The 24420-nt window shown below is 46.8% G+C and overlaps 7 protein-coding genes across 7 annotated transcripts, besides 4 other annotated features; 6 read left to right on the top strand and 1 right to left on the bottom strand.

The window, feature by feature from the left end:
- Positions 1-98: 98 nt before the first annotated feature.
- UA08_03750 (Autophagy-related protein 2) lies at positions 99-6902 on the top strand (the record flags this gene model as incomplete). Its single annotated transcript, XM_020266084.1, has 5 exons — positions 99-260; positions 318-5564; positions 5623-5977; positions 6086-6558; positions 6876-6902. 5 exons carry the CDS (start codon positions 99-101, stop codon positions 6900-6902), a joined length of 6264 nt encoding a protein of 2087 aa, XP_020120952.1.
- Positions 6903-7388: 486 nt separating this feature from the next.
- Positions 7389-7781: a repeat region (Identified by RepeatMasker using a combination of RepBase library and repeat library created with RepeatScout).
- A 239-nt stretch (positions 7782-8020) lies between these two features.
- Positions 8021-8259: a repeat region (Identified by RepeatMasker using a combination of RepBase library and repeat library created with RepeatScout).
- Positions 8260-9810: 1551 nt separating this feature from the next.
- Positions 9811-12871, top strand: UA08_03749 (hypothetical protein; the record flags this gene model as incomplete). Its single annotated transcript, XM_020266083.1, has 3 exons — positions 9811-10233; positions 10364-11834; positions 12084-12871. 3 exons carry the CDS (start codon positions 9811-9813, stop codon positions 12869-12871), a joined length of 2682 nt encoding a protein of 893 aa, XP_020120951.1.
- Positions 11862-11917: a repeat region (Identified by RepeatMasker using a combination of RepBase library and repeat library created with RepeatScout).
- An 835-nt stretch (positions 12872-13706) lies between the features above and the next one.
- Positions 13707-13912: a repeat region (Identified by RepeatMasker using a combination of RepBase library and repeat library created with RepeatScout).
- Positions 13913-14022: 110 nt separating this feature from the next.
- UA08_03748 (hypothetical protein) lies at positions 14023-14748 on the top strand (the record flags this gene model as incomplete). Its single annotated transcript, XM_020266082.1, has 1 exon — positions 14023-14748. One exon carries the CDS (start codon positions 14023-14025, stop codon positions 14746-14748), a length of 726 nt encoding a protein of 241 aa, XP_020121446.1.
- Positions 14749-16839: 2091 nt separating this feature from the next.
- On the top strand, positions 16840-18932 carry UA08_03747 (hypothetical protein; the record flags this gene model as incomplete). Its single annotated transcript, XM_020266081.1, has 2 exons — positions 16840-17205; positions 17430-18932. The coding sequence occupies 2 exons, from the start codon at positions 16840-16842 to the stop codon at positions 18930-18932; spliced, it is 1869 nt and encodes a 622-aa protein (XP_020121447.1).
- Positions 18933-19712: 780 nt separating this feature from the next.
- UA08_03746 (hypothetical protein) lies at positions 19713-20507 on the bottom strand (the record flags this gene model as incomplete). The annotated part of the gene is made up of 1 exon (XM_020266080.1): positions 19713-20507. The coding sequence occupies one exon, from the start codon at positions 20505-20507 to the stop codon at positions 19713-19715; it is 795 nt and encodes a 264-aa protein (XP_020121444.1).
- A 1390-nt stretch (positions 20508-21897) lies between these two features.
- On the top strand, positions 21898-22851 carry UA08_03745 (Hydrolase; the record flags this gene model as incomplete). The annotated part of the gene is made up of 2 exons (XM_020266079.1): positions 21898-21952; positions 22013-22851. The coding sequence occupies 2 exons, from the start codon at positions 21898-21900 to the stop codon at positions 22849-22851; spliced, it is 894 nt and encodes a 297-aa protein (XP_020121445.1).
- Positions 22852-23225: 374 nt separating this feature from the next.
- UA08_03744 (60S ribosomal protein L31) lies at positions 23226-24151 on the top strand (the record flags this gene model as incomplete). Its single annotated transcript, XM_020266078.1, has 3 exons — positions 23226-23315; positions 23787-23861; positions 23945-24151. 3 exons carry the CDS (start codon positions 23226-23228, stop codon positions 24149-24151), a joined length of 372 nt encoding a protein of 123 aa, XP_020121442.1.
- Between the last annotated feature and the right edge of the window lie 269 nt (positions 24152-24420).

Here is a 24420-nt window from a genome sequence, read left to right as displayed (position 1 = left end):
TCCGTTCAAAACGCACCAACTGAATCATCTCTCTTCGTTTTTTTCAATGCTGACACGATAAACCGTGTGCCCAGCTTGGGTCTCAACCAGAGGCCGCGATGGATTACTTCCTGCCGTCGTTCGTTCAGAAGCGCCTGCTACGCTACGCGCTTTCAAGACTCGAGTTGGTCGATACAGATGCCATAGATCTCGATAGTTTAGGGATACGCTGGGGCCAGAGGAGTACCTTTGAGTTGCGGGACATAGGTCTGAGGTTAGAGGTAAGTAGGAAAGCATCCACACAGGTTACTTTGGGCTGACCTCCTCTCCTCGCACAGAAACTAGCTTCTATCCTACAATTACCGTCAACATGCAAACTATTAAAAGCACGCTCATCGCTCATACGAGTCACCATACCGGCCGATATCTACAACAGCGGAATTATTTTTGAGGTTGACGGTGTCGACGTACATATCCAACTGCTGTCGGGCGACGACTCGAAAAGCGGTAAACCGATTTTAAGTAGTGCCAGCGAGCAACCAGTCCTGCCCACAACCGACGACCTAGCACAATCCTTCATTCAATCAGAACCCAGGGAAGAAAGGGCGGAAATCGAGGCGGCAATCTCGTCACAATCTCAATACCTGCAACGCTCAACAGCATCACTGAGCGAGGATGATGAAGTTGGTCTTGGAAATGAGGAAGTCTCGCTTCCTACTTTCATTTCCGGCTTCCTCCAAGGTATCTTGAGTAGGCTGCAAATCAAAATCAACAATATCAATATCCGCGTCGATATGGATCTTCCACAAGATGGTCCCACCAAAAAAGTCCCCGTTGATAAACCAGATCAAATAACAGCATCTATGATTATTGAAGAGGTATCGATAAGTAGTGTTGCTGAGACTGAAGACCAAAGTGCTTCCTCCAGGGTAGCAGGCAGGACGGTGACATTGGATTCAATCCGTGTTCTGCTTATATCCGACCCTGTTGTTTTCTCCAACTATGCACGGTTTGCAGAAGCTCCGCCCTCGCCTTCGACTACAACATCAAAGGTGGGACATGTCCCGGACACAGTACATGGAATCACGCGATCACAACCAATATCACCTTCTACGGGGTCGCAACCTGAACTGGCTGAATCTGCGCTTTTGTATCGTTCCCAAATGACTGTGCCCTACTCAAATCCGACAATGCCCGGTGAAGAGTTTATGGAGAGTTCAACAGATTCTCTAGATGGTCGATTTTCAGATGCGGAAAGTGAACCTGGGGATGAATATCAACGTCAAGATTACTCAGTTTCAGGTAGCCATTATGATGGCATTATTGATAGCCCTGCCTATCTTGATGATGTTTTTCACTCGCAATTTGTTGACGATCCAGAAAGATCCATTGAAATATACCCTAAATCTCCCCAAAGTACCGGTACTCCAAGACCACGAAGTCCACAACTTGACTCCTCACACGCACCAGAGACATGGCATGATTTTGACGAACCTCGATCCTTAGCCCATACCGATGACAGCGCTGAGCATGCTTACTTTCATGAATCTCTCAGCCGCAGTCAAAAATCGATCGGAACCTCTCGTTCACCCTCCCCTGAACCGACTCCTGCCTCATACTCCGCCGACCTGTCCAACTCTACTATATCTGCTGACGGCGACTCTACAATCCAATCAAGCAACAGTAGCTCTCATTCCGGCTCATTGCCCGATGACCTATCGGAGTCCAAACTTTTCAGCCATGAAGAAGCTTCAAGCATGTATATGAGCGCTATTAGTGGCACCTCAGACCATGATGCGCCGGTAATGCCCGGTGGTTGGGACTCAACAAGATTCGGATCAGATATAGATTCACATGGTCGTGAACGTAAGATTGGCGTTTATACAGCGAAGGATTTTAGCGATGATGCAGATGTCTCTACGCCGAGGATTGGCAGCCAATCAGTGTCGTCTCTCTCTCAGACAAATGATGAGGATGCTCCACAAATTTTGCCTGGAGAGTCGCATAATGCAGCCTTGGACCCTCAGCCATGCCCATCCGCTGCAGAGTCCTCTGTGGATCCAGATGTCGCTCGCGAAATTATTGACATAAGTCGAATAACGATTTGGATACCGGAAGGATATGGCAGTTCAGGCATGGAACAACAATCAATCTCGCAACATGATAGGCCTAAAAGCTCTGGAAGTCAATCAATGAGGGGTGATCTTCTTGAAGCTTCTAACGTGGACTACTCGATGTCAATGCGCAGAAGTTCTATATCTTCATCCATCGCCTTTGATAACGCTGAACAATCGGGCCACAAGGGACCTGATGTCTTCGAACCCATCACATTTACAAATGCTCCTGGAGCCATTTCCGTTGACGTCAATGAAGTCCTATTTCTGTTTGACATAGCAACTGGGTGGCTGCTTGTAAAGGCTAGCCAGAAACTTGCCACTGCTTTTAATGTTGAACCACCCGAGTCCAAGCCATCAAGCAACAATCACCAGGCCTCATCATCAAAATACCAGCATTTTAGGCTTAACCTTCATTCTTGCGCAATCAAGTTCTTGGAACACCTGGCAGATGTTCCGTATCGAGCTCAAGAAACGGCAACGGCCACTAAATTACCTCGTTCGAGTTTTTCTGCAGTAGATGACATCATACTTCAAGCACAATTATCATCGGTGAACTCTGACTTGTTTATATCAGAGGAGACTATGAAATTCCAACTCGAAGTGGCCAAGTTCGTTCTTGGATGCGCATCTGAGACCCTCATATCCTTCAATAAGGAGCTTAGAATGCGGGACTCCGTCAGGGATATACAAGTAACCAGCCCTCGCGACATCTCCCTTACCGTCACTAAAACACCAGCATCTGCCAGGATTAATATAACTACGTTACCAGTCCATTTAAACCTGAATATCCAGAGGTTGGAGGAGATTTTAGGATGGCTGGGGGGTCTCAGTACATTAATGGAACTAGGAAGCTCCATGGCATCGATTTCAACGGTTCGTGGAGATAAGCCAGACACCCCGAAGAAGCCTACACGAGGGGTGCGTTTCGAAGGAATGCCGACCCCCGAGGCTCCTACCTCTATCGCAACATCTGCTCCTTGGAAGATTAATGCTCGACTAGGTGGCATCATGCTTGACATTGTGGGCGAAACATGTGCCCTCAAGTTGAATACTACTGCAGTCAAAGCAGTTAGTAGATATGAAGGCATTGGCATCCAGATTGACAAGGCTAAGGTTATTGGCCCATGTTTCCCCGACGATAATGGAGAATATCCGGCAACGCTCAGTTTGGGAAATATCCGAACTGAATACTTGTATTCCCCGAAGGAGGTTGATCTAGACAGGCTCCTGTCTTTGCTGACGCCATCAAAGGATAAGTATGAGGAGGATGATGATATCATGCTCGATACGCTTTTCCGACAAAGAAGACAAGGAGGCGTTCTCCGTGTGGCGGTAACAACGGCAAAGCTGTTGATTTCCGATTTAGAAGGGTTGGGACCTCTGTCGTATCTTCCACTGGAAATTGCAAGGTTGTCAAGCGTGACTAAATACCTGCCGGAGGATGATCGCCCAGGCATTATGACTTTGCTACTAATTCGCGACTTCGAGTGCAATACTCATGTCGATGAGAAGATTGGCGATTTGCGAGCAGTGACCCAAGATATAGAGATGGCTCACATCAGCCTTCCATCTCTCATAGCGGCGCAAGTGAAGAGTCTTTCACTATTGCGGAACGAGACAGAAGAGCTCGTTGGTGAGGCCCTGAAAACCTCTGCAAACGTGAGTGCCGCGCAACCTTCGTTGCCGATGATAATGGCTCGTTTTATTGCAGATGAAATGGACCCTACAGTGAAGATCAAATTTCATAGTTTTAGAGTTGAATATACTCTGCCTTCGATCATTGCATTCCTTGGGCTCGAAAGCAATACTACACCCGAGGATTTGGCAGCAACGATGGCCGCCTCTGTGGCCAATCTTACAGACCTTCGAAATTCTCGAAATCAGAGCATGTCTTCTGGCGCATATGGTGTACTGGAGCCTGATGCGAAACCGTTCAAGCTTGCCGTGTCTCTTCGAGATTGCGTTGTTGGATTGAATCCGCGCGACATGCCTGCAAAAGGTCTGATGGTGTTGACATATTCGAAGTTCAAATACACAGACCCGGGGAATGGATCTTCTGAGGCCAATTTTGAGATCAAAAAGGCAACAGTCATGATTATAGACGATGTGTCAATGGTTGGCTCCGGGGACACTAGCAGCAGTCAGCGAACGATAGTCGACAGCCAGAATGAACAACTCCGGGGGTTCGCCAACGTGGGCTTTGTGCCAGTTTCATACATATCATCTGCGGTGTTTTCGGTCAATATGCTACCACCTGATGCAGATGGCAACAAGTCTGTTGACGTCGAAGTGAGAGATGATTTGCTAATTCTGGAAACTTGTGCTGATTCCACGCAAACTCTCATTGGGCTTCTCAGCGGACTTGCACCCCCATCATTGCCGAGCAGTACACTCAAGTATCGTACTGAGGTTATGCCGTTGCAAGATATGTTAAGTTCATTTACTGGTGAAGCGTTTACGACTGATCAAGTGACAAACGCCGATGAAATTTCTGTTCATGAGTCGGAGGATAATTTTGAAGGTGCTCTTGATGATGAACTCGACTACGTCAGCGACTTTTATCCCAAGGGACCTGATTCAGAAGAGCCGATGAGTACAAGTACGATGATGGATCCGATGGCCGATATGTCTCGATCTAGACGTCTGATGGATAGCTTTCATTCGGAGTATAATGTTTCGACTAGCATAACAGGCCTTGAATTTCGGGATGATCATTTCGCTAGAAAATCAACTGTCGGAGGCACGGCTCATCGATGGGACTCTACTCACAATACTTATGGCCTTGCAAATGAAGTAAAACTTCATGGTAGCCCATTGAGAGTCAGGGTGCGAGATGTGCATTTCATCTGGAACCTTTTTGATGGATATGATTGGCAACGCACAAGGGATACAATTTCAAGGGCCGTCAAGGATGTTGAAATGAAAGCTGCAGAACGACGCGCCAAAGCAACGAGTCGCCTATCCCCCGAAGATGATGAAGAAGAGTCGGTTATTGGCGATTTTCTCTTCAACTCTATCTATATCGGTATACCTGCCAACAAGGACCCTCGTGAGCTGTCCCGAGCAATCAATCATGATATAGATGACATGATTAGTGAGACAGGAAGCTACATTACCTCTACGACTGTCACCGGACTCTCCGCAAATCGACAAAACCGGCCACCTTCAGTTCGCGGAAAGAGGTTACGTCTCTCACGCAGCAAGCATCACAAAATGACGTTCGAGCTAAAGGGTGTTTCGGCCGATTTTGTCGTCTTCCCACCAGACTCTAGCGAAACTCAGAGTACAATGGACGTGCGGGTGAATGATCTAGAGATTTTTGATCACATTCCGACATCAACTTGGAAGAAATTTGCGACATATATGAACGATGCTGGGGAACGCGAAAGCGGGACTAGCATGGTGCATCTAGAAATATTGAATGTCAAGCCGGTGGCGGAGTTGGCGGCATCAGAAATTGTTCTTAAGGTGTGTACTTTTTGCCTATCCAATAATTAGCGAAGGCGATTCTAACATTTGTTAATAGGCTACTATTTTGCCCCTACGTCTTCACGTTGATCAAGATGCGCTGGACTTTCTTAGTCGTTTTTTCGAATTCAAGGATGAGTCCGCCCCTGCTCCCAGTACTCCAGGCGATGCTCCGTTCCTGCAGCGAGTTGAGATCAATTCGGTGCGAGTGAAGCTAGACTTTAAGCCCAAGCGAGTCGACTATGCTGGCTTGCGATCTGGGCGGACGACCGAATTCATGAATTTCTTCATCCTGGATGAGGCGGACATGGTAATGCGACATGTTATCATCTATGGTGTCTCGGGCTTTGACAGGCTTGGTCAGACTCTCAACGATATCTGGATGCCGGATATTAAGAGAAATCAATTACCAGGTGTGTTGGCGGGTCTTGCGCCTATTCGATCACTTGTCAATGTCGGCAGCGGGGTCAAAGATCTGGTCGTCATTCCCATGCGTGAATATAAAAAAGATGGTCGAATAGTACGCAGTATACAAAAAGGAGCATTCTCTTTCGCAAAGACCACCACAAATGAACTGATCAAACTGGGAGCCAAGCTAGCTATTGGAACCCAGACAGTTCTCCAGAGTGCGGAAGACTTCCTCAATGCTCCATCTACGGGGACAGGACATTTAGAAGGGGACGGCGATTCGGGCGACGAGGACGAGAAGAAACAAATCTCCCACTATGCCGATCAACCAGTGGGCGTCGTCCAGGGTCTTCGGGGTGCGTTCCGCAGTCTAGAGCGTGATTTACTTATGACACGAGATGCTATTGTCGCTGTTCCCGGTGAGGTGATGGAAAGCAGCAGCGCGGCAGGAGCTGCAAAAGCAGTCTGGCGACGAGCACCCACTGTCATCCTACGACCTGCCATTGGGGCTACACGTGCCGTTGGGCAGACTTTACTCGGGGCAGGAAACACGTTGGACCCGACAAATCGACGAAGAATAGAAGATGTAAGCTTTCCACCCTTCCTCATTATTCGTACTATCATCATTGAAGACTAACAATCTATGTTTTCCGTCTCTAGAAATACAAACGACACTAAACCCGCAATGCTCGTCTTCAATTTTAGTTCGTTATGCGACCATGATGGATAGACACTTCTCTTTTGTTTTCATTTGCATAAGGCGTTGACGAATTTACGATCACAGACACGCACAAGATATCCCCAGTTGCACTTTTTTATTTTTTCTCTGTCTCTCTCTCTCTCTTCTGGACAAATTGACATGTTTTATTCATTTGTTGTTTTGAATATATATATTTACTATAGTATATATCTGCTGCGAATCATTTATAGCGTGATTTTTCTTTCTTTGGGAAGACCTGTCAACTGCATTGCATTGGATTAATAACACCATGGATTATGGCTGGGAGACTGATGAAAAAATGAAAAAAGCTGAGAGTTCATTGAATATTACACACACCCATGGCGATTTGCTTCCATCCTCGCCTGTTTTACGTCTAGCTGTCTCCTTATATTTGTGCCTAGATATTTGTATGCCGAGTGCGAATAATGATATGTAGTAGTATATATATATATATACTATATGTACCGTAAGAGGGCTGGGAGCTTTACCCGATTAAGCATCCCCGTGGCCACCCTCGACGCACGCACGCCTGGGCTTTTTGGCCCAAACAACTTGAAACAAGGTTCAATGGAAGGCAGCCATATTGTCAACATCGCCTCGTCATCCTGAATTCGTCTATAAATAAGATTGTCTTCACGATGCCTTCTACAATTCAACGCGTGCTTGTTCGGGGACATGACCAGTATTCGGTGGCGTGGATCTGCGCATTGCCGTTGGAAACGGCCGCTGCGAGAGCCATGCTAGATGAAGTTCACGGAAATTTGCCTCAACCGGAGATTGACCACAATACTTACACTCTCGGCGAAATCCATGGTCACAATGTGGTGATTACTTGCTTGCCCAAAGGTGTTTACGGAACAATAGCAGCAACTGAAGTCTTGGCACAATTGTTAAGAACATTTCCCTCGGTCAAGTCTGGGTTTGGTCTTATGGTCGGCATAGGAGGTGGAGTGCCGCAGAACAAGGTGGATATTCGACTGGGAGACGTGGTAGTGAGTGTGCCAGATGGGACTTGCGGTGGTGTCATTCAGTATGACCGTGGGAAGACGGTTCGAGATGGACGTTTCCAGCGCACTGGCTCGCTCAACTCGCCTCCTAAGATCTTATTGACCGCCGTATCTCAAATAAGCAGCAATCATATTATAGGAACAAGATCTGTGAACGGGATCATGCTTGACGCACTGGAGAAGTATCCCGAGATTAGAGAAAAGTTTTGCCGTCCATCTGAAGACCTTTTATTTCCGTCCACATACGATCATCAGATGCAACAAACAGATTGTTCAGCATGTGACCAGAGTTTAATTATACATCGGCCACCCAGAGAGACGGATGAGCCACAAATCCATTACGGCATCGTTGCCTCTGGGAATCAAGTCATGAAAGATGCCAGGACACGCGATGCTATCGCACAGCAACATGACATTCTCTGCTTTGAGACAGAGGCTGCTGGACTCATGAACCAACTTCCTTGCCTGGTAATACGTGGTATCTGTGATTATTCTGATTCGCATAAGCAAAAACAGTGGCAAGCATACTCGGCACTTAGTGCAGCTGCTTATGCTAAGGCCCTTTTAAATGCTGTTCCTACCCCCAACAACAACATGAGTCATGCGAGAATCGAGGAGAAACTTGGATCCCAGTGGAATCGAGAACCGTGGAATCACAATTTGACCGTCTCATTATTTAACAATCACGGCAATGGTAATCAGTCCAACGTATCTGGGGGCTCCCAAAATAACAACTTGGGCAGGGGGAATCAGTTCTTTGGTAACTTTAGTGGATCTGTTTGTTTTAATAGTTCATAGTCCAGATAGAACAAGGTCTAGGCATAAGCAGATTTATTGGAAGAGTATCGATTGTGACGGATATAAAATCGACTTATTCCACTACATAATAATTAGTATAACTAGTACATATAACTCTCATACCCACCAAACTCTCCAATTGCTGATAAAAAGAATTCATGACTAAGCCTTGCCAAAAGTCACAGATCCACTAAAAGTAGCCCCAGAAAATTGATTCCCAGCACCCGTGTTGTTACTCTGAGTACCGCCAGGAGCATTGAACTGGTTACTAGGACCATTATTGGAAAATATATGCCCTTGTTGCTCCTTTTGTACGGATGGCTCCATCCTTGACGAAGATTCAATTGCCTCATTCAACCCTTTGACTTGTGGCCTCATTGTTTCCTCCAACGCACTGTCTTCGATTAAGCAGCGTACATCAGTCATCATCCCTATTACTAGAGATCCCAGTGTACCACCTCTGCCACCTGATCTATTCGCGGTTTCGTAAAAGTCGACTCTCTGCAGGGTTCCCATTATCTGAGAAAGTCTTCTGAGCATGTCTTTGGACAGTTGTGCCTTTGAATAGCAGGCTTGTAGAGTAGAAGTTAAACTGCCTACTCCGGAAATTTCAAGTCCATGTAAATGAGTTTCGAAGTCTTGGAGAGCCTCTGTAATAAGAGGTATCTTTCCACCTGCGTCAAGCAAGGCCGGCATGAGGGCCTTATCATCATTCGCAACAGAAGTGTAGTGCTCTTGAGCACGGACGAGAATAGAAATCGTGTGGGAAAGCAGCAGTTTTGTCTCTTCCATACTTCAATAGCAACAAGAAACTCGCGCTAAAGTGATGTTAGATTTCGTGATTTCTATGATCCTGGGGGTAGAATGTAGAGCTAAATGGTAAAATTTGTTTTCAGCTTTTTGATCCTAACAGGTAGCCCGAATCTAGTATAACTAACAATGCTCCATGCTTCATGCATCATGCAGATGCAGATGCAACCTGGAATCTGACATGTGATCCAACCAAGTAGGATGCTTATCCTATTACATCTTATCGTAGAGACTCTTCGCATTAGCGTAGTGTCCAAGCTAAGCTGACGTGTATGAACTCGCATTGGGCATAGTTACCAAGCAATCTACAACCGAGTTGGGAAAGGATCAAGCGCCAATCCTGGGGACATGCAGAAAACGAGAATGTCATTCATTCCGTGGTTCAGCCTTGCCGGTTATCTACTGGAGTGAGACAACCAACCTCTATAGAGTACTATGCACAGAGGAGGTTCGGAGCCACGCCCACTTATCATATCTCACTTTGCATGATATACTTGCAGCCATGGCATATCATTCACACCCGACTGTTATTCAGATGTCGACAAATGAGCGTGCACAAGCTGACTCGGCGGAAGACCGCTTATCCTCCAATAATAATGTTTTCAGCGCTCCTGGTGGATTGCAGTCCAACAACCCGGGGTCGGGCAATCAATTTGTTAGCTCTGGATTCTATGGACCGGTGAGTTTCGGTGCTGTGGAGTCTCACATGAGAGAAAGACAAAATGCTGTCCTGAAAAGTCTAGCCAAATTGAAGTATCAAGACCAGAAAAACCGCAACCCTGATCGAACTCGAGGCACTTGCGAATGGTTTACTAAACATGCAACCTTCAAAGCCTGGCAAGAAGCGCGAGTGTCCCAAATGCTGTGGGTTTCTGCAGGTCCTGGATGTGGAAAGTCTGTTCTTGCCAAATATCTTGCAGATCATGTACTTACGAGCGATGCCTCTCGAACGTCTTCATACTTCTTCTTCAAGGATGACTTCGAGGGGCAGAGAAGTGCAACAACCGCACTATGCTGTATACTGCACCAGCTATTCCAGAATAATCGTGGCCTAGCCAGGGAAGAAATCATCGAACGAATTTGAGTCGAGCGACATCATCACCAGCTCATTCAGTGAGCTTTGGGGTGTTCTGATCAGCGTGGCAAAAGAGAACAAGTCTGCACATATTATCTGCATCTTGGACGGCTTTGATGAATGTGAACAACTTGAACAGTCTCAATTTACAGAGGCATTGCGCGGGTTCTTTGAAAGTGAAAGTCGAAAACAATGCAATCTGAAATTCTTGGTTACCAGTCGTTTATATGGTACTATTCGACGCGCATTCCAACCTTTAGAAATGCCAGGGCAACCTATGATTCATCTTAGTGGCGAGAATAATGCCGTGGCCAATGAGATTGCTAAAGAAATTGATATCTTTATCGAGACAAAAGTCGAGGAACTCAGAAATATACTGTGGCTAAGTGAAGATGAGCGCGATTTCTTGCTGGCAAAACTTACATCTGTTCCCAACCGAACATATATCTGGGTGTCTCTCACACTCAGTTTAATTCAGAATATGATTAAAGTTGATAGGAGAACGCTGCTGAATGCTACCACGAATCTTCCTCAGACAGTGAATGAGGCTTATGAACGAATATTGGCCAGGGCTACCGACCAAGCTGAAGCTAGCAAATTGCTTCACATTATCGTTGGGGCCATGCGTCCTTTGACAGTTCAGGAAATGAGCTTTGCTTTGGCTCTTGAAAAGGAGCATCGGTCATATGCTGACCTGAACTTGCCACCAAATAATCGATTCGAGGAATACTTACGCGATCTATGTGGGCTCTTTGTTACTATTGTGAACAGTGAAGTCTACCTCATCCATCAAACTGCGAGAGAATTCTTGGTAGATGAGAATGTTCCTAGAGAAATCGATTCCCAGTTACAAGAAGACTCAAGAACACCACAACGAACCGCCGGCAGCCAAATCAATAAGTGGGAGCATTCTTTAAATGTGGAATATTCACATACCATTCTTGCGAATATTTGTATCTGGCACCTACTTTTCACAGACTTCAAAAAGCCCGAGATAAAAAGCCTGGACACTTCAATGATGCCGCGTCCAATTGAGACTCGACTGTCTTTTCAGTCGAGGCGCTCGGTATCTCCGCGCAAATATCCTTCCAAAACTAATAGTATCTTCTTCAACTATTCTGCTTTGTACTGGAGCAACCACCTGTTGGGATCAAATATAGAAATATACGCCCGAACAGAAGAGCTGCTTGCTGTCTGTGGTAATCGCCCAGTTTGGTTCGACGTCTATTGGGAAAACATGATAACCTCCGACGACCCCCCTTCTTTTGACAGTATATTCATTGGATCCTATTTTGGAATCACCCCCGTGGTCGACTATTGGATGGAGTTTGAGGATATTGATATAAACGCGAAGGATAATGTACATGGACGGTCAGCATTATCCTGGGCGGCAGGAAATGGCCATGAAAATGTTGTCAAGCTTTTGACACAGACGTCTCGCAAGTCAATCAGTGTGGATTCTCAAGACAATGCTGGAAGAACACCACTCTCGTGGGCCATCTTAAATGGTCACGGTGAAGTGGTGAAACTGCTACTTGAAGCCAAAGCTTCGATCCATGTGGAGGATTCAATTGGCGGGACACCGCTTGTTTACGCCAGGTTCAGTAGTCATCCTGGGTTGCTCGAACTTTTGTCAAACGATGAGAGCCATTTACAGTCAAAACATCATGCCGGAAAGAGATTGCTGCTTTCAGCTGCAGAAAAAGGTCATTATCCAGTGATGAGGATGTTGATTGAAAAGGATATCGATGTGGAGACAAACGATAGCCAGTATGGCCGAACACCACTCTTATGGGCGACTGTCAACAACCACATAGCCATGGTTAGGCTACTGCTCGAAAAAGGTGCCAATACAGAGGCGAAAGATAACCAATATGGGCGAACCCCACTCCTATGGGCCGTTCACGATGGTCATGAAGCGATTGTTAAGCTATTGCTAGAAAAAGGTGCTGACACAGAGGTGAAGGATAGCCAATATAATCAAACACCGGTCTCTATGGCGGCTTTGAATGGCCACGAAGCCATAGTCGAGATCCTACTCAAGAAAGGTGCGAATACGCATGCAGAGGACAGTATATATGGCCGGACACTGCTCTCATGGGCAGCTATGAGTGGTCGCTACGCAGTAGCTAAGCTACTACTTGAGAGAGGCGCAGACATAGAAGCAAAGGATAGCCAGGATAACCGAACACCACTTCTGTGGGCAGTTATGAATAACCGGACAGAATTGGTGGAGCTACTACTTGAGAACGGTGCAGATATAGAAGCCAAAGAAGACCCATATGAGCGGACATCACTCATTTGGGCAGCTGAAAAGTGTCCTGTGCCGATGATTAAGCTATTGCTCGAGAAGGGTGCCGATGTAGAGGCAAAGGATATCAATGGTGAGAATCCGCTCACATTAGCGATTAGGAGGAGCCGTGGCAAGGATGTGGAGTTGCTTATCAAACATGTTGATGAAATAAAGACAAACAAAAGCGATCGCTAGTTATTTCAACCCTATTTCCTATAAAGAACCACAAGTGGTGGCTGAGCTAGAGTTCACGACCCTTTTCTGGGAGGGCCAAATTTCTACTCGAGAACGCGGATTTTGAATTACGTGCCAATACTCAAACTTGTCTAGAACTTATTGGGATGGCCTTTCACTCTCATTAATGTCTTTAAATAAGCGGGCGAGACTCGCTTCGCAATACCGGTTTTGGTATACCGGCGAATCTGGGAAGTTCATTAGCATCTATGAATGTCTTGGGTACAATTCTGGTACCGTCTCTTTCATCTTGAACCTACTACTTGTAGGGGGACGCTACATGAACAAGAATATAGCTATACCTTGTCTACACGTAACAAGCACTTATTTGCAGAAGAACATTCATAGCCTCCAAGATCTGGTACCAAATGTGTGAAGATATTGATACGAGGACCTTTCATGGGCGTATTCCGGAACAATTGCACTACTCATGTCTCTCATTGAATATCTCACTTCTAGCAACGCAAGGAGCCCTTGAATATCACGTTGTGGATTTCTGCAGAAAAACTTGTATCTACTGTAATTCCTTTATGTTTTCGAATTTTCCGTCCATAACATGTATGAGACGGAAGAGAAATGATGCTATATGTAAAATTTGCACAGCTCGACCCTCAGCTCTAAAAATGCCCAAGAGAAACTTTGATAACATGTAGAGCTTTCAGAAAGTATGCCAAGGTCGAGCGGCATCTTTCAGAAGGCGCCACTCGCCTCCTTCAATGATAATGCCGTTTAAACTGACTAGATGAGAGAAATCAGGCTGCAGTTAAGGGGATTGACCCAGAAGATTTGTTAAAACATCATAACGACGGATTCGGAACGCTGTATCAGCTAGTATGAGGAATACTATATAATTTGCATATCTAACTAAAGAGACTGTTCAAAGGGTCATTTGAGGCCATAATCATAAGCAGAATAGGGGTCGACTAAGACACATATCCTGTGAACCTCCGAAGAATACCGTGTTGGTAGTGGATTACATGCTGTATTCGGAATAGCGGACATCAGCACAGAAGAATAGGGCTAACCCTATCCCCAAGTCATCTAACGTTGCTGCCTGATGCTACCTATTTGACTCCCATTCGAATTGAGTCAAGAACAAACCTCTTGCCATCATGGCCCAAAGCACCCTCCCAGAGATACTCGTCCTATGCATGGATGACAAGTATATTCATGCTCTCGACGAAGCGTTTCGCAAGCGCTGGCCGAGTCATGCAGAATTCTTGACCGTAAAGACGATCCACGAGAAGCTGCGCAATGTACCAAATGAGAACCAATTCGATCTGATAGTCTCTCCCGCAAATTCGTATGGACTGCTTGATGGTGCATTTGACGATGCCATATCTCGCACCTTTTGTCTTCCCCAACACGATTACAGAGCTTTGACCATTGCTGCGCAACAGACACTGTACCAGAAATGGCGCGGATTTGCACCGCCTGGTACATGCACGCTAGTGACAATGCCGACAGAGCTGCAAAAGACGAATCGATGGAATTGCAAGCACCTAGCACTGTGTCCGACTATGAGATTGCCAAGCGATGCACGCTGGGACCGCGAGATAGTTTACGAGTGTGTGTGGAGTCTCCTGTGTGAGATCGATCGCTTTAATGGCAGTATCAATGATAAACCTGGAGATATAAAAGCAGACGAAAAGATCAATCGAATTTTGACGACTCCCCTGGCGACTGGTATCGGAAAGGTGAGTGCTGAAAGGTGGGCTACGCAATTCGTGCTTGCATTGAAGCATTTTACGGATGCATTGGCAAGACCTCAACGGTGGAGTAGCCTAGACTGGGGCGACATGAAAGAGGCTGCGGAGGTTGAGATGACATGGAATTAGATGCCTTTCCCAGGCACTCTTTCGTTTATATCTCAGCGATTTGATCCGAATAAGTCAAAGATGCCACGGCCTGAGACAAGAGACATTAGAAATAGTACTTTACGACAGGAAATTTACCGGTTATGAGAAGAACTAAGCGGACGACAAAACTATGAACACGTACACTGTAGAAATCTCAAGTGAGAAGCAGACTGTCCGATGACCCGCCACCAAAGTTCCCTGAAGATTTCTTCCGTACATGGCCGTGGCAACATGTTACCTAATTGCCCTTGTTGATGCATTCAATTGGAGACAGCCAGGTGGAGTGCAATAAAAGATATCAACAGACGGTCCGACTTCCAAGAATTTGCCGAGTTAACTAATAAATAGTCTGGCCTGGATTTCCCAAAGCGGAATATCAGGGCTCGCACCAGAATCCTTTGTACCTGTAGACTTAGGTAACTAATTGTCATGTCAGGTGTTATTCAGGCGTTGGAACTGAGATGCCTTGTGACCAGAACATAGTTATATTAAATGATGAATTTGTTGTCCAGTGGGCAGTGCGCTCAGCTGTGCTCAGAGTCGAGATCCTGTCGTTCTTCAGAACGGGTAGATGCATATATCTAGGGGATCTCAGTGGATATGGATAGCCCCGTAGTATCCAACATCGAGAGTTTGTATAAACAGACACCGCCACTTTCTTCGGTCGTACCCATGTTCTCGGATCCTTGTGGAATGAGGGCTGCGCCAATCAAAATTCAAAGTCGCCTCCCAACTTCAGGTCACGCTGCCCCTTCTTTTCCCTTCGCCTGTCAAGCATGGGTAGTAGTAGCATCCGGTATGGTGGTCATTGAAATAAATTCTTTGCAACCCTCAATTCGGTTACTGAAAGTGACCAGCATATTTAAGGAACAAACGGGAAATAAAAAAAAGGCCGTGCCTTGCAGATAGATGCAAATAGTCTATGCATGATGAGCTCAAACGTACCGTGCCACGTTCCCGCGCGTTCCCCTCTTCAGCCCATCGACCTTTTTAGTCACTCGCACTAAATTGAAACCATTGGAGAAGTTAGTCCTATTTTCCATCTTACGTCCTTTGGCCATCCTGGATTCCTACTGGCTGGCTCTGGTATGTAGAACGAAATGAATGCGGTGTTCAGCGGCTTGATTGGCTGCCACTGCGGAGAGGCGATCGTCCAGTGGTTTGCGGCCATCTTGGTCCAAAGCAAACCATATGCGAATAACCTGATCCGATTTGTTTGGGTACCATCTTCTTCGTAATGTCGAGTCTGATTTGTCGTGTAGGAAAAAATATGTGCCTGATGGTCCATTCTGAAGACACGATGTGCTAGCAGCTTTAGTTATTATTATTTTCATCATCCAAGCTGTTGGCAGGCTTGCCCTTCGGAGCGTAAGTTATGACCTGCTTGCTTTATTTCAGGTTCCTGTTCTCTCTTTCTTCTTGTGACGCCGTCGCTCATTTCCTTTGTGCTCAAAGGTCAAAGCATGATGCTTCTCTGAATCAGATGAAAGCATGGAAAAACATACTCTCGTTTCATATAAAAGAAAATAAGGCCCTCGCTTTCTCCAGAATATGCGTATATTGTTTGGCAATTCTCGCAACCATATACGCGTGTTGAATACATTGGCAAACACTGTCTCTATCGGGATCAAGTGCAATTGAGCTCCTGTTTATTTGAGACGTGGCAGTCGATCTCATGAGTGGTCGTATATGATTGTGTGGTGCTAATTCCGGCAAGCCCTTGTATCTTTACAAGTCTCACATGTCTCACAAATCATAATCTGCATTGGATGGTGTTTTGGAAGGGTTGAAATTGTTATAGAGTATAGGCGCCCAGGGCTTCTCCTTCTGTCTCTCTCTCTCTCTTTTTTTTTTTCTTTTTCTTTTTTTGCTATTGTTGATCTCAATATCTCAATTGAAATTGGCACCTTGCAGTCAAAGTAAGTTCATCCCTGCCCACAGTATTAAGTTATGGGCTGAGTTCTTCGCAAGTTGTTTGGCACATTCATAGTGTCATATGTTCTGGTGCTGTACAACTGTGACCGAGTAAGAAGGATTCAAAGGAATAATAGAGAAGAAGCACTCGCAAGCATGGCTCAAGCACAGGTCATGTCTGGACTAAGCATTGAACCTGTATCTCCAACAGGGCAATTGTCGCTCCATGACTATCGGAAATTTCTCTCTCAAGAAGATGATATCAAACTGCCACCACCACCACCACGCAAGCTTAAAAGAAAGCCAGCTGCTGTGAATCTTTTCCAGGCACAATGCCATGACTATGCATTTAATCTGCAGTCTCCTGTCTCTTCGGCTCCATCTAGTCCACCGCCACTTTCATTCAGTCAGTCAGTCATCAGCTTACCTGGCGATATATCAACCCCAATATCCCCAACTTCTACGACCAGGCTATTCACTCAGCCTGTATCGTCATCTCAGTCATTGGTAACACGACAAATTGTAGGTCTTTGCCAATGTGCCTTTTCTCAGCATCTTTCTTTGTTTGTTGACATCTCTCGTGTTTCTCCCTTCACACTCCGCAGTGCTAGATGGCAATCATCTGTTCAACACTGTTTCCTCACACAAATACTGCCTATCCTGATATCAAATCTTTTCTCTTTATCTAATGAATACAAAGCACATACCTACCTAGTCTAGACATGGATGACTGATTCTCTCCCCAGGACCCGTTTTCTTCTCGACTGAAGAAGCAGAGGGAGCTCTTTCAAAGCCATAGTCGAAGTTCCTCTCACTTTACCTCACCTTCAACTGCAGTTGGCTCATCACAAAAAATAAGCCACAACGGAACAGAATTCGAAATCCTAAACCCAAAAGTTTCACTTTCACACTTTCTCAGCATATCACAGTGTCGACTATCCGCTTACTCTGAGGACACCATGGACAGAGAGAGAGACAGTCCCGACATCTCCCCGAGCCATTCACTCGCGTCAAGTCCAATCCCAGACGACATGGTGCGACCCATCTCGGCCTCTGAAAGTGCGGTGCTCTCCAACTTTTCCCCGCCACCACAGTCGCCAGGGTTGCCGCAGGATCAAGTTTCATTTGCTGCTTTACCTCCTTTGGAGGAGTCGCCCCCGATTTCAGTGCATCATCGATCACCCAAAGTCCCAGCCAAGACATTGAGACAGAAAGTATCTCGTCTTTTTGGTCGAGGGGATAGTAATCGCTACGAGATCGACCACCAGGACAGGTATCATGAAAGGGAAGGCGACTTGTACGGCACAGCGTCCCATTATTGGCAAGAGGAACCTTTCACGCCAGTACATAAGCTAGAGCACGAGGGCGCTAGCTATGAGGAAATACAGAGCCACACACAGAAAGAATTGGATGACACCAAGGCTCTGCGCAGACGAACACACGGCCCTCACTCGTCAAATCGACATCAAACCATGCAAGATGTTCTTCGACAACTGGAGACCGAGAACAACGGCTTGACCTTTGAGGATATCATGCAGTACATCAGCTCAGGCAGAGATAATGAAGAGGAATCCAGCAGTAAAGAAGAGGAGGAAGAAGGTGTTGAGCGTCCGTGGCAGCCAGACACCTGGCATGAACTTCCCCGAGTGCTTGTACCACGCAATCGACCATCAGATAGCAATCTATCAACGAATGCACCCAGCACCCGTGCTTCGATTCGTCCGTACGTCGAGCGCGCCGCAGCATTCATGGCAGGAGGAGGGGACAACAGCAGCGTCTCGTCCTCAGACTCTACTGTAGCAAGGGATGAAGAAGACGACAAGGAAGAAGATGTCGACGACGGAAGTGCCGGGATCGAATCGGAGTTTGTGTACGAAATTGCGGTAGGTCCTTCCTTCCTTCCTTCCTTCCTTCCTCACCACCACGTATATCATGTGATCATCTCTGACATGCACTCGCTCCTTTTAGCCCATCACCCCAGTTCGCCGAACCATCTCTCGCCGCGCTCGTCCACTGTCCTCCAACCCTCTAGACCTCGACATACCCCTAATCTCGACCTCACTGTCGTCCGCCGCTGCATCTCCCACTTCTTGCAAACCAGCAAGTATCAGCTGGAGTCCAGAGATTCCTGCACGTCATCCGGACCATCGCCTTGTGAATTGCCGAAACGCTCCCCCCAGGATGGCCTCTCCGCCACCCCTGGTGGTGACTACCGTCATAGCCAGGAAACCACAGAAGAGATACGGTGAGTTCTATGTCTACTATTTGAAGTTCTATATCAAACAAACAACGAGCTTATCATGAGACATATGCAGCGTCCGCTTGTCCTTGTCTGTAAGGGTTCTAACCGAAAGCCGAGGATGGAACATCCATATTGGCTCCTTGGATCAGTTTTGCGAGCAATTACGGTCAAGAAAGGGGAATAGAAATATGATTTTGAGAATACTTTGTTGCAAAAAACGACAGTTGTCGGCTATTTTTTGGGTTCGCGTCGTTGGATGAAAATACACACTCCTACATCGAAATCGATTGTCTCTATAGATAAATCAGATGTGTTTTGATCAACGGATATGCCATGATAATTGATGTATTCGGGATAAATCAGATGTGTTTTGATCAACGGATATGCCATGATAATTGATGTATTCTAAGATGGATGGGCAGTAAACTCAAAAAAAGAGAAAAAATACTTGTCGGAACAAGTTCCTTTTGCCCTCCTCACACAATCGCCGAAAAAACAAGTGACCCTAGAAATTTTCAATCCTAACTACGCTGCCTATCGCCATGCTTCGAAATACGGAAAAAAGGAGAATCCGCCCAGACAACAATTTTAACTTTTGTACACTTCATTTGAACCCCCAGAATAGCATATGAACTCCCTCCCAATGTTTTGATGCTATGCCCGAAAACCTCTGTTGGAACCAAACCAACGAACACAGAAAGAACCAAAGGCCAAAGCCAAAATTAGAGTGATAAATATTGACAGAGAAATAAAATCGAGGCAAAATGACGGTGAAGGGACAAGAGTTTCACGAAGACCTTGTTGTTGATGTCGAAGCTAGTGTTGCACAAACCAGACTTTTTCGTCTCAGTGACTGCTCGCTCCTTTTTGTGTGCAAATCACGCGGCCGAGGCTTGGCAATGCGTGTAGAAGAGGCAAAAGTTCCTGCCGAAGAAGTGCTGCGTCTGCGCATCATACTAGCGTCTGCCGGAGCCCGCGAGCGGCATCGTAAGGTGCCTGTTGCAGACGAGCCACTAGTTACCCGGGGTTTCATGGAAGATCGTCGAAGGGTGTGGGGTGAGGCCTCTAATGGCAGAGAGCTAGGATGGCATTCATCATCGCTGAGGACTGGTGACTCGGAGGTCCGACGAGTAAAGTTCTCTGCCAACAGGGCGAGTTTCAGAACATCAATGTTGCACTGTGCTCGAGACATTTGCTGACGCTGTGAACGTAGGGATGGCTGACGTGCAAAACGATGTGACACCTCTGCGGGAGGATGAAGATAAAGGTTGTCATGTTCAACGGGCATGGAGGTTGGGGATGGCGCGTGGTGATATGACTCCCAGGCGGGGTTCAACTGTTCATCGTATCCCTCGTCTTCATATTCACCTGGCGGCGTTAGAAGTGTATGCATGCTTGCCCGAGAGGAGCTAGGGTCCTTCGTCACTGAGAAGGAAAAAGAGGTAGGAGATAGCGGCGAATGTGGCGGTTCATAGGCAGAATGCGCTCTTGTGCCACTGTGGTCCAAAGTATGGGCATTCAGTTTCTCGGTCAGGGTGCCGACTGAGATTCGGCGCTGGGATTGCTCAAAGTTGCTCGGCATGGATGTAGGCGGTTGAGGACGGCGCAGATATGGGGATCGTGGACGTGATCGCTTTGATAAATAGGGAGAAGGCGATGGACAACGAGAGGATAGCGGAGAGATGGTCGTACTGTCGCAGTCGGGCATCAGTCGATCGTCCGCCTCCGCCGTCGAGGACGGGGACGGAAACGAGAAATGCTCAAACATAGACAGGATACGCCGTTTGCCGTGGAAAGTTCGGTGTTCCCGATGCTAGAGACTCTCAGAACAGCACAGAGCAGTATGCTCAATTTTATGTTGGGGGCTGCAGGATGGAAATGACGGTACTATAACGGGGCGAATCTAAGTCATCCGCTAAGCTGACGCAACCTCCTTCTATCGCCAAATCTTAACGTCCAAAACAACGGCAACAGGAAGAAGAAAGAAAACCGGCGATGGCAAAGAGACTCAGGAGAAAATATGCACGCCGTTGTCTTTTCAGGCCATTTTTCACCTGAGCGAAAGTTGGCCACCCGCCGAGCCGCCGAGGCAGACCGTGTGGTGGGCCAATCAGAGACCGCCGCCGAGGGAAACAGATCCGGCGCTAAGCAAACAAGCTCGTCCACTAAGAATGCCCCGTTTTGTTCTTTTCAGCTTCTGGAAGACTGACTTTTAAGGACTCCTTCGCCACTTCGCATAGCATAGTGCAGCATACGGGAGTACCACGCAAAAGTTTGCAGGGGAAACTCTCCGAGAGTCTTTGTCCGATGTCGAAGGATCGAAGCTAAAGAATCATCCCTGAACCGACGTCTCCTTCTGGGGCGGTTTACAGCTTCAATAGTACTCACTCTGACGCGGCTGTTTAAATAGTCGTTGCCTAGCTCAGCCTGGCTTCATTTTACAACTTCGTATGTCTACTGGCTAATGCAGGGCCTCGGCTGAATTTTTGTTGATACGGTTACTTAACTAAAGCAATGCCTTTGATCATCAGAACATAAATGCTACTGAGTTTTGAGCCGATGTACGGAGATCATACCAGAGGGACGGCAAATGAAACCATCTGTAGGATTCCTCTCAGCATTAGCCCAGGACAAACGACTGTCTCCGCGGCGATGGGATTATTCCATTCCCCCCTGGCGCTAGCTCTGACGTTCGTCATAGGCTGTGTGTGTGGTCGCTAGCGTGAGTAGGAACCCCGAATATGGAGTAGTAAATTTTTAGGCACGGAGTCGTTCAATAGGTCGTTGAGGCTTGAGTATGGTTGCCCGATTAAACAGGCACCCACGTGGGCTGGCCTCCTGCCGATGCCGGAACCGGGAAGACAGGCCGGATGGAGCCAACCCCGCGCGCATTCGGCCTCCAACACCCATTACCATTCGGCCTTTCACAACATTGATTCAATCTGTTTATAAAGAGACATCAAACCGGAGCCATGGCAACTCTTCTCAAGAAACCACTGAAGCTAGCCCTCATCCAATTGGCTTCCGGTATGTGTGCACCCGTTCTACGCAAAGACAACAGAGACTGACGCATTAGATGAATTCAAGGGGCCGACAAGACTGCAAATCTAAGTCATGTCCGTACCAAAGTCCTCGAAGCCGCCAAAGCCGGCGCCTCACTCATTGTTCTTCCCGAATGCTTTAACTCGCCATACGGCACGCAATACTTTTCCAAATATGCCGAAACACTGCTTCCGTCGCCGCCTACGAGGGAACAGTCTCCTTCTTATCACACCCTATCAGAGCTAGCCATTGAGGCGAAATCATATCTGGTTGGAGGCAGCATTCCGGAACTAGAGCCTGAGAGTAAGAAGTACTACAACACATCCCTTGTATTCTCGCCTACGGGGGCATTGATCGGCACTCATCGCAAGACCCATTTGTTCGATATTGATATCCCAGGAAAGATTACGTTCAAGGAGAGCGAAGTCCTCTCTCCCGGAAACAAGATCACCATTATAAATCTGCCAGAGTACGGGAAGATTGGACTCGCAATCTGCTATGATGTGCGTTTCCCCGAGTTAGCGATGGTTGCTGCCCGCAAGGGCGCTTTTCTGCTTGTTTACCCCGGTGCATTCAACACGACTACGGGGCCTATGCACTGGTCTCTACTGGGACGTGCGCGAGCAGTGGACAATCAGGTCTACGTAGCCTTGTGCAGCCCTGCTAGAGACATCAAAGCGACCTATCATGCCTACGGTCACAGCCTGGTTGCTAGCCCGAATGCCGATATTCTCGGAGAGTTGGATGAAAAGGAGGACATCGTCTATGCTGATTTGAATAACGAGACCATTGAGACCTCCAGGAAGGGTATTCCTGTGTATACGCAACGTCGTTTTGACGTCTACCCCGATGTTAGCGAAGGCAATGTTGTAATCGGAGAGTAAATGTATAGAACTTCGAACGACTACATGATTCAATCATCTCGTGCGTATTCTTTCCATGTATCCAAAAAGAAAAAGAATATACGCCTGAAATGCGCACCAATCATATCACGAATAGAGTGCGCCGGACCTAGCATATCACGTGACAGTTCAACCGCCAATCAAATCCAGCGTAGGCTTAAGCGACGGCGGGCCGCACTACTCTCGAACCCACACAAAATCGACGAACTTCTTGATGTTCCCAAGTGCATTTCTTCTGGCCGACGACGACACCAGGAAACGACACCCGGCACCGTTTACATAGCCAGTCAGTATATAACCCTTTTTTTCCCTTCGCTTACTTGGCCAGAACTAACTTGCATCAATTTTGTCCAGAAATGTCGAGCAACACCAAGGGAAAGAAGAGCGGTCGCTCCGCCATCGCCGATGTCGTATCGCGCGAGTACACCATCCACCTGCACAAGAGGGTATGTTGAGATCAAGCGCCCCCTGTTGTTTTTTACTCTCCCTTGTTTGAAATCGATCAGCATATGTCTACTCCGTCCGCTCATCCCCCCGATCATGCTCGTGGAAGTCGTCGAAGCTTTGGATTTTCGATTTGTTTTCAAAAAGAGTTTTCACATCTTCGCCGAATTTCATTGAATGAATAGATCAACTGGGGCGAAGCCGGAGGGAGGGAGATTTCAGACATTTCATATGAGATGATGGACAGAGAACAACGTTGCCAAAAAAAGAAAAAAAAGAGTCGATCGATCTCTTTCCAGTAGAAAGATCACATCCACAACAACAATCCAGCAAATTAGTTTGATGAAGTCCACCTCTATGGCCTGGCTGCATTGCGGCACAAGATCCCAATATTTTTTTTTTTCACTTGCAAAAAAAAAGAAATTGAAAATAGGCATTTTGGACGGAAGACTAATTATTTTTCTTTTTAAAAGGTGCACGGTGTCACCTTCAAGAAGCGTGCTCCCCGCGCTGTCAAGGAGATCCGCGCTTTCGCCGAGCAGGCTATGGTAAGTTGAATCTTTTTTGCTCTTCCCTTCTATTTCGTCTTTCTCAAAGAGACATAAGTTCTAACACGATATCTCCATATTAGGGTACCAAGGATGTCCGCCTCGACCCCCAGTTGAACAAGAAGGTCTGGGAAGCCGGTATCAAGGGTGTCCCATTCCGCCTCCGTGTCCGCATCAGCCGCAAGCGTAACGACGAGGAGGGCGCCAAGGAGAAGCTGTACAGCTACGTCCAGGCCGTCAACGTGAAGGACCCGAAAGGACTCAACACCACTGTTGTCGAGGACGCTTAAACAATGTGTACTGTTTTCTCTTTTGTTTTCATGAATGAAAATGCGTACGGTGTTCTGTATTTGAAGTCATGGCGTGGATACCACCTCTTTTTCAAAACTTAAAGAGGAAAAAATTTTAATTGCGATGGATTCTTCCAGGCATATCTAGTTCTCTTCTCAAAGCGAGGACGAACCCGGTGGTTTTTGGACACAGTACGACCGGGATAAAAATTAAAAAATGAAACAAGAATCACAAAAAATTCTAAAATCACCATGTCCATCTATCCCCG

Source organism: Talaromyces atroroseus, assembly GCF_001907595.1.
Source record: "Talaromyces atroroseus strain IBT 11181 chromosome Unknown scaffold_3, whole genome shotgun sequence".
Lineage (NCBI taxonomy): Eukaryota > Fungi > Ascomycota > Eurotiomycetes > Eurotiales > Trichocomaceae > Talaromyces > Talaromyces atroroseus.
Note: the sequence above shows the minus strand (reverse complement) of the source record. Positions and strands in the feature narration are given on the sequence as shown.